The sequence below is a fragment of the Thunnus thynnus genome, chromosome 10, assembly GCF_963924715.1.
Source record: "Thunnus thynnus chromosome 10, fThuThy2.1, whole genome shotgun sequence".
NCBI lineage: Eukaryota > Metazoa > Chordata > Actinopteri > Scombriformes > Scombridae > Thunnus > Thunnus thynnus.
The window spans coordinates 16283548-16292171 of NC_089526.1; the positions used below are offsets into that span (position 1 = coordinate 16283548).

At 38.2% G+C, this 8624-nt stretch overlaps 1 protein-coding gene across 1 annotated transcript; it reads right to left on the minus strand.

Moving 5' to 3' along the window:
• Positions 1-1310: 1310 nt before the first annotated feature.
• Positions 1311-7269, minus strand: LOC137191428 (extracellular matrix protein 1-like). The gene is made up of 11 exons (XM_067601498.1): positions 7008-7269; positions 6139-6198; positions 5775-5843; positions 5489-5545; positions 5308-5343; positions 4922-5196; positions 4018-4223; positions 2805-3093; positions 2500-2699; positions 2084-2165; positions 1311-1903 (listed from the first exon to the last, which is right to left on the minus strand). The coding sequence occupies exons 1-11, from the start codon at positions 7075-7077 to the stop codon at positions 1730-1732; spliced, it is 1518 nt and encodes a 505-aa protein (XP_067457599.1). The 5' UTR covers positions 7078-7269; the 3' UTR covers positions 1311-1729.
• Between the last annotated feature and the right edge of the window lie 1355 nt (positions 7270-8624).

The window sequence follows — 8624 nt, forward strand, 5'->3', positions numbered from 1 at the left end:
TCTGAAACAGAACTGCCTGAGGAAGCAAAATGAAGTTCAGTGTAAACTGACAAGAAAGTCAGATTGTATCACATCATATCTGAAGCTAATATGAAGCTTCAGTCCAAATTAGTCAAATCAAGTATATATCTTTCAATGTTAGTCTTTTTAGTGCTTAAGTTCCTCTTTTTGTTACTATGCTTCCACCGCAGCTCAACAGGGAAACACAAAGAGGGAATTTGAAGCTAAAAAGACTGTAAATGTGGCAGATATCCAGTTGATATGAATGATTCAGACTGCTGAAGCCTCACATAAGCTTCAGATACACTTTTTTGCTTAAAATGAGGACTGTGGATTTTGTCCCCCATCACTGACACTGTAAGTGCATTTGGAGGGGAACGTTCATATGGACACTTGACTATTGTTTTAAGTCAGACTTGAAAAATTGTGAACCCATCCTTTAATACTAAATATTGTGACAATTTTGTGTGGTGGTTTAAAACAGGTATGCATGCAAGAATAAAGAGATGTAAGCTACAATATAACATTACAAAAGCACTACAGAGAAAAATCATAAAAACATCTGGGCTTTATGCCTTAAAAATTCAGGGATCTGTGAATATCTTACTGTAACATATTTTCAAGACCTTTGACCACATTATTTACAATATATGTTATAATTGTTTCATCAATATTCTTACTCAAAGAGCTGGCCTATGTATGATTTAATATCTGGAAATGTATGAATTTGTGCAAAAAACACGAAAATCTCAGTTGTTACTGTTTTATCGAACAGTAAAAGGACCATGTTTTCTTTTATGATATATGTAGTTAGTTGGTCAGGTATCTATGGAAATAAGTTATATTCTAACTCCTAGTATTTTATCCTATGTAGTCTCAATTTTATAAATTACTTCTTGTTTGTGTCGTGCAACAGTTTCTTCAACAGAAGAAGAATGTTTAAATGGACCAGAAGGCAAGATGCCGATTGTTTTCTGGTGTTCACTGCCAGCTGTTAAAATGCATCCTGAAATTCCCATAAAAATCACATTTGTTGCACAGTTAAGAAACATACAGTATAACATCAGATCATGTCCATCTGTCCAGGTGATATTTTGTAAATGTACATTTCAATTTCTATCTAAAAGACATCCTTTCATAACACATTCTGTTTCTTACTTGTGACCATCACATTTACATCCAGTTGCCAACAATCCTCACCAGCTTGAGTTTTCTTAAAATGCTAATTTTATTGCACCAGGCATGTGGTGATTAAACTAACAGTACAGGTCTTTCATGCAAGAAGACAAGAAGCAAATCACACAAAAAGGTACATTTAAAAAATGTATTTATTAGAACCATTATTGATTTGATCTTAACCACAAAATCATTTAAAAAGAAAATAACTGATCTTGCAGCGTACAAAGAATAAAGAAAATGCCTTCATAGTCAAATACATAAAGAGCAGCCTATAAAAAAAATAGTGGTACAGTGACTCAGACAACAGTCTGGTTTACAAACTAAGCACTAAACAATATCTTGATTTCTTTATGAATGCACTCTTGTGATGGCAATGCTTCTCGTGTGATCTTAGATAAAAAGATGAAAAATAACACAGGCAGCAGATGAAGCTTGAATTTGGTCCACACTTCAGATGTGCTTTTCATCTTACAGACCTTTAAGTGGGATTTGTGTACCATTACTTGAATGGCCCAGTGCCAGTAGGGTCAGTAGCAAAAGGTCACAGGGTTTAGGAGATTGGGCACCTTTTCTTCTGGCGTGAGACACTGGTTGCCTTGGTGACGGCATCCATGAGAATTTTGGCAGTGCACTGTGGAAACTCTTCGGAGGGCAGGAGGCAACAGCGGCGGACAGCTGGGGTGGCATCCACTGAAGAACAAGCCACCTGTGACATTTCCTCAAGCTGATGTCATGTAGAGAACAAGGCCAGACAAAAGAGAAATAGAATTAGAAAATCTGAGGTTTGCGCTCATAGCGCCCCCACTTTTAGCACTTCAAATACTACATTTACTACGTTGTCTTCTGATTTGTCTTGCTAGGTTTTGTACAGACTCACTTCCTTTTTGATGATTTTTTAACTCACCCTTTGCATAAAACAACCAGTCTGGTCTTGTGGAGATAGGGGGCAGCATTCCCTCACAAAGAGAGGAAAACCAACAGGGAACCTGAAGCAAAGTCAGAACACATTATGTTTCTATCTTTTATGATACTCAAACAGATTGTGTACACGTGTTTAGTTAAATGACATCCAATATCAGCAACACCAAATATACTGTAGATACACAATGTCCGCACATTTCAAGATAAAGAGATATTTCAGTGTGTTAGGCAGCTTAAGATTCATTTATTTTCTGTGGCAGAAGAAATGACAAAAAGCATCAAAAGAAACAGAAGAAGAAGAATTGTACCAATGCAAACTTAAAAAAAAAACCCACCAGGAGGTAAAGAAAAAAAGGAGACAGGAAGATCCAAGAGCAGATGTAGGAAGTACTGTCTTACCTCTTCTTGATGATCTTGTGTGTGTCACAGACTTTGTTAAGTGAGAGCTCTTCAGTGGCCGAAGTCATGTTGTAATATGGGTCAGGAGACATGTTTTGGAAGCAGTTGTATTGATCATTTGCTCCATTGCCCAAGCAACAGCTGGAAGCAGCCTGATCACTGGTCTTCTGCAAGCAAAACTTCTTAAGCCCCTCGCGCCACTAAGATACAAAAGGAGAAACAACATTAGAAGGAATTAAAGAGAGAGGCCATATTACTTTACCAAAAAGAACAAAACATTTATGTTTGTAGGTTTCTCGCAATACCTTTTGTTCAGCACAAAAGAGCACATCCTTCCTCTTTTTGCAACACTGTTTGAATCCCTTCTCCATCGAATTAATGGTCTTCGCCTGACGAGCCACCCATTCATAGCCTCTGTTTGGCAAGCACCTGACATTATAGAGGGGTCGAATATTCTGGTTGCGACACAGTGACTCAATGACAGTTGCGGTGGGTCGTCCAAGAGGAAATCTGATGTCAACTTTTTTGGGAGTTGACAGTTTCTTCTCCTTTTTCCCTCTGCTTCCTCTAGTTCTGTATGGAGTCATCACTGTCCTGTAAAGTATGAGTCATAATCTTTAGACCCAAACATGACCTCCTCTGGCTTCTGGGATGCATTGAATCTCATTCTCTCCTTTGTCTTAAAGGATAAGGCTGGTGTTATTCTATACTTTTGTTACAGTCAACAAATCTTATGAAAAGACAAAAAAACTGTGTTAATCCATATTTCCATACGTTCTGACTTATCTACCATATCTGTGGCTCTTGGACCCTGGTTACTAATGAAGATGTTTATCACTTTTTTAAAAAAGGGAACTAGTAATTCCCTATAACAGGGCACTGTAGTTTTTAGCAAATGTTACTGAAACAGCAGTAAACTGTGTATTTGTAGGTAACTGTTTTTCACTGCAGATTAGATAGACAGTCCAAAAGGTGCAATTCGTTTTGTAACAGTAGTCAAACAACCAATACACATCATAAAATAAATAAAAGACATAAAATACATATAAACATACAATAGATGTCGTCAAATTAAATTGCATTGAGTTATAAAAGCACAAAGAGTCCATCAGTCCTTTGTTAAAGTGTTTGTGCAATAGCAACTAGGCCTGCAGCCTGTTTAAGAACCCAACGGCTGAGGGAACAAATGGTCTCAGATATCTGTTTGATTTGGCCCTCCTAGGGAAAGTGTATCTCCTCCCTGACGGCAGGAGTCAGAACTCTGCATGAAGAGGTTGTTGAGGGTCCACCAGATTAATACATAGTCACTGACGCTGGGTGTAGTCAGAAGTGAAACAACATTTTAAAGTTTCACCAGAGAAGGCAGATAAACGCGGCTTTTCAGCCTGATGTTCAGTTATTCTTTAATCTTGAATTCAATTCATGTTAAATATTATAACATAAAACAATGTAACATAATGATGACACTTATTGTAGCTTGATTGTCAACATGCTCATTTTATTGATTTCTCTGCATACCTCCCGCAAGTGTTGGGGTCAAAGTTGAAGCTGGCTTTAGAGGGGACCTCTGGCATTGGCAGCTCCTCTGTTGCCTCATAGTTTGGGTTTGGAGCATCGTTATGGAAGCAGTTCAGTCTCTCGCTGCCACTTAGTCTGCAGCAGTGATAAAGACGATCCTTTACTGATGAGTCCTCTTCACAGAAGGATTGGACTGACAGCTCCCACTACAGTAGACATTGAGAAGTAATACCAACAGTCAGGGTGTATGAATTAATCCTTGAGTACTGACATGAAATGTGCATGCCTGAGGCCGTTGCTGAATGAATAGAGCACCTACAATTATGCAGAATCACTTGAGACACATTTCACCAAAAATGAAAAACAACCACGGTAAGAGGAAAGTGTTTAGATTAAAGGAAATGTTTTTATTCACTGAAGAACAGTTGGACAGGTTTGTTGAATGCCATTAGACTGGTGCTCATGCCAAGGCCTGTCTGTTATGTCTGCAGGGCTGCAAATAATGGGCTTATCGACTGGAAGCACTCAAGGCCTTCAACTTTGTTTAAAATGCAAGTATCATCATCTCTGCAATGTGAAGAATGTTTCATGCAAAGACACCGAGTATCTGAAAGTATCACATTACAGCTTCAGGAATATAGTCAAAATGAACATCAAAGTTGTAAATAACAGAAAGTCTATGAAAGCTTTCCTCCACATAAGGGATTAAGCAGATAACGATAATTATATCTTGGTATTTGGCATGACATCCTATTTGTTTGGGATTCAATTTTATCTCCACAGTGCATTCTATCAAATATTGTGTTTTTCATCATGTTGGATTTGTGTTGCAACGAACGAGAAAATATCATCTTTGAACAAAATTTGTTGAATAGGCTGTAAAAAGGCTGTTGTGAAATCTCACCGCTTGTGTGGCACAACAGAGTGTCACTTCCTTTTCCCATGTTTGGTTCCCTTTGCAGCATGTACTGAACCAGGACTCTGCATTATTGACAGCATCGGCCCTTCGGATCTGCTGGCCAAAACCAGAGCGAGGAAAGTAGGAGTCTGGGTAGCGGGGACGAAGGTCTGCATGGAGACAGATGGCTTCAAGATTGTCCGGGGTCGGCCGGCCAAGGGGGAACTGAACGGGATAGTCCTGTATGGGAGGGAAAGAACGGGGCCAAAAAACTGGTCGACCTTTGAGGGAAAAACAAGAAAACATACTGTGACTTGATATTTCTTCAGTAGTAGGAGATACAAACGTAGTAAATGAAAAGTCAAAAGAAAGAGAGGAAAATAGATACACACTTCCTCTTGGTGTCAACATTCCGGGTCTGGAGCTCCCTAAAAGGATAAGGGCAGTATCATTAAACAGCACTTTTTAAGTGTTTTCTTAATAGACTTGCTGCTTTGTTGGACAGGAATTGTTGGAATATGACAAGAAAGATTAGTAAGAGAAAGTGGGAGAAGCAACAGATAAGACACTTACCTCTTTCATTCCGGGCATCAAACTTTGGAGACACCATTACCTGCTCTACTTGGAAGTCTATGAAAACAGAGAAAACAAGAAACAAAAAGGACACTTAGGACTGTGTGATTCACTACTCGCCAAAGTAAAAAAAACAGTTAGGCAGACAGATCCAACAGATCTGAACAGCTATAGTGATAAATGTGTAAAGAGGACATGTAAATCTACCAAAACCAAGTTTGGCCTGTTATGTAGTTGAGTCAAATCAAGCACATAACAAATGGTAGCAGGACAAAACAAGACATACCCTCAGGATCAAAGAGATCTGACAAATCTGCCTCTTTCTGCAACATGAATGACTCTGGTTGTTGCATCTCTGCAAGACACATGGATTGTAAAATTGGTTGTAAACAAACAGTTATGTACACACATAAGACAAAAGACAAAAAACACACACACATTTATTTCTATAGGTATGATTGTTTCCATAATAGTCTTGACCTGGCCCATTAAATGGCATGCATAAGCTAAAATCCTGTCGTAACCTTAACCTAAACCTCAAACCCTAAAATATCCTCTTAAAGTCGTGACAGCTTGCCAAAAGGCAATGTGTCTTCAAATTGGCACTAGTATGTGAATACACTCATGCAAAAAAAAAAAAAAAAACACACCTTGCATGATGATTTTGTCAAGGTCAAAGGTGACCTCACGTTGCTCAACGACCTGCTCATCTGGAAAGTTGTAAACACACAAAGAGAGAGAGACAGAGGAAGAGAGGAAGAGAGGGATGCCAGGCAATGTTATGCAACTCTCCATTGTTTTGGAAGAAGTATTCATATATTTTACATAGGCAATAGTAGCAATTTGACCACCTAAAATTATTTAACTGCAAGTAAAAGTCCTCTAGTGAAAAGGACTCTTAAGTAAGGTTTGGAAGTAATATCAGAAAAATGTACTCATGGTATTAAAAGGCAGAATGACCTCTCTATTATTACTGATGTCAGTGTTGTAGTTGGTTAAAGTGGAGCAAATTTTGACTAGTTTGCATGCCATTTGTTAGGTTTATCTATAACAATGCATCATATTTTATCAACTCATATGTAAATGCATAAGTATCTGAACATACTGTGTATCTGAATCAGCAAAGTCACTTGTAGCTTAAGCTGTGAAATAAATTAAACTTTTAAGTACAGTATGTGCTTATGAAATGTTGTGAAGCACCATCAAATGTAAATATTCAAGTATTCATGTACAAGTACATGAAAATTGGAGTCACTTTAGTAATTGCACTTAGTTGCATTTCACTACTGGTAAAAAACATGTAATCTCATCAGAACAGACGTGTTTAAGAGTCTTCTTGATACGGAAATGAATGTCAGAGGGTCCACTAGGCGAAATAGACGCACTTACAGCAGTTCAGGCTAACAAAAATGGAGCCGGGCCATCAGCCAAGAAGGAAACACAATTTCTGGCACGATTAACATGAACAACATGTACAACAACAGAAAAAAAAGGAGGAAAACAAAACATCAGTACCAACCCCTGGATGCTGAGCTGATTACAATCAGGAGAAATGCGGTGGCGCAGACTGGAGCCCAAAACGAGCCCATTGCAAACTTTCTGGTGTCTATCTTTTAGGTTTACTGTTTGTCCTGCTGCAGCTGCTGACGGTCCTCACAGTAAGAGCAAAAGCCGCCCAGGAAGATACGGTCAGCGGGGCAGCACACAGACTGGCCCGTTAATTGGTCCAACACACGCCTTCGTGCTGTCTGTCTGGCTGTGAGCGAAATCCCGCAACCAGGCCAATACTTTTATGGTTGTTTGGGGGTTTAAGGAGGGGGGATGAGGCGGAGAAAGGGGAAGAGGGAGGGAAGGAAGTTTTTCAACATGACTCATAGGATATCTGTTAAAATCCTGTTATGATCACTGTTTGCTGTAAATGTCGCTAAGCCTTAACGCAAGTATGGGCATGACTCCTCTATGTTTATTATTTGTTTTGTAAGTCACGCGCACTTGCTGCTCTGTCATTATGCGTTGGGAGTTAATTATCGCCTGGCTGAGCTGAGCCAATCAGCAGTTCTTGTTGAAACATGTGACCAAATCACTGCTTCAAAATAATTAGGCAAGTAGACTAATTATACTGTAGGTGATTAAAAGTATAAGTATTATTGATTTGTATGCTGCCAGTACAAACAGTAAAAAAAAAACAGTAAAGTACATTTATTTGTGAACATTTGTTTCCTCCAACATCCAATTAAAAAAAATAAATTAAAAAAACATTATTTTTTAAGACAGAAAAATACTCTTCCTGGAATAATAATTTGTGTCTGATATATTTTTCTAACCAAAAAAGTCACCTACTTTCTAAAAAATGTTTTAAATTCCATCTACTCCGCCTTCCTCATTGAAAAATCCAGAATATGAATATGCAAACATTGTTCATTTCAAAAGCTTAACTATTTGGTGCAAGATGTTTCCTACTTCACTGAAAAGTGTGTGTGCACAGGGGGTTTCAGACTTCCACATCAGTAAGTTTCGTACTGGACCACCCAGCCATTGGACTGGCTTCCAAACTAGCTGTGATGTCAGAAAACAATGCTTGAGCATAAACACAGAGAGCACAGAGAAACTCTCACTCTTCAGCCAATGATTGAGAAAGCAGCATTTTAGACTCAAACTGTGCACATACATTATTCTGCACAGTGAAGCTCAAACATTCAACTGGAGTACGAAGAATCAAAACACATTTTTTAGGGGGTCGTTAAACTCTTTAATTAAACAGCTGAATTCCACTTTAACACAAATTGTTGAACCAATTTATTTGGCTCTAACCATCAAGATTGAAAGGAACTTTTCTAAAATGCAAACACATTTTTTAAGGATTAAACCTATCAAACTAATATAAATTTATATAATTAAAATCCTTGTCAATCACTGTTCCTTGTAAAATAAAGTACAATTTCATTTTGTCAAAATGTGACACCTTAAAGGGGATGTCTAATGATTTAATATTGCACTTCCATAAGGTTAGGAGACATAAGGGAGGTAGATTTAAAAAAAAAAAAAAAAAAAAGAATAATCAAACTCAAAGCAGCAGAGCCTGACTTTTAGTCTCAAGTATAGGCCAAGAAAACACTGGAGCCTACATTTCCCATAA

What these genes read in the sequence shown, in the direction of transcription:
- LOC137191428 (XM_067601498.1), bottom strand. Translation starts at nt 7,077, where the DNA reads ATGGGCTCGTTTTGGGCTCCAGTCTGCGCCACCGCATTTCTCCTGATT. An exon ending in TGATGCCCGGAATGAAAGAG is followed by an intron (nt 5,344 to 5,488) that starts GTAAGTGTCTTA and finishes TTATCCTTTTAG; the next exon opens with GGAGCTCCAGACCCGGAATG. An exon ending in CTGGTTGTTTTATGCAAAGG is followed by an intron (nt 1,904 to 2,083) that starts GTGAGTTAAAAA and finishes ACATGACATCAG; the next exon opens with CTTGAGGAAATGTCACAGGT.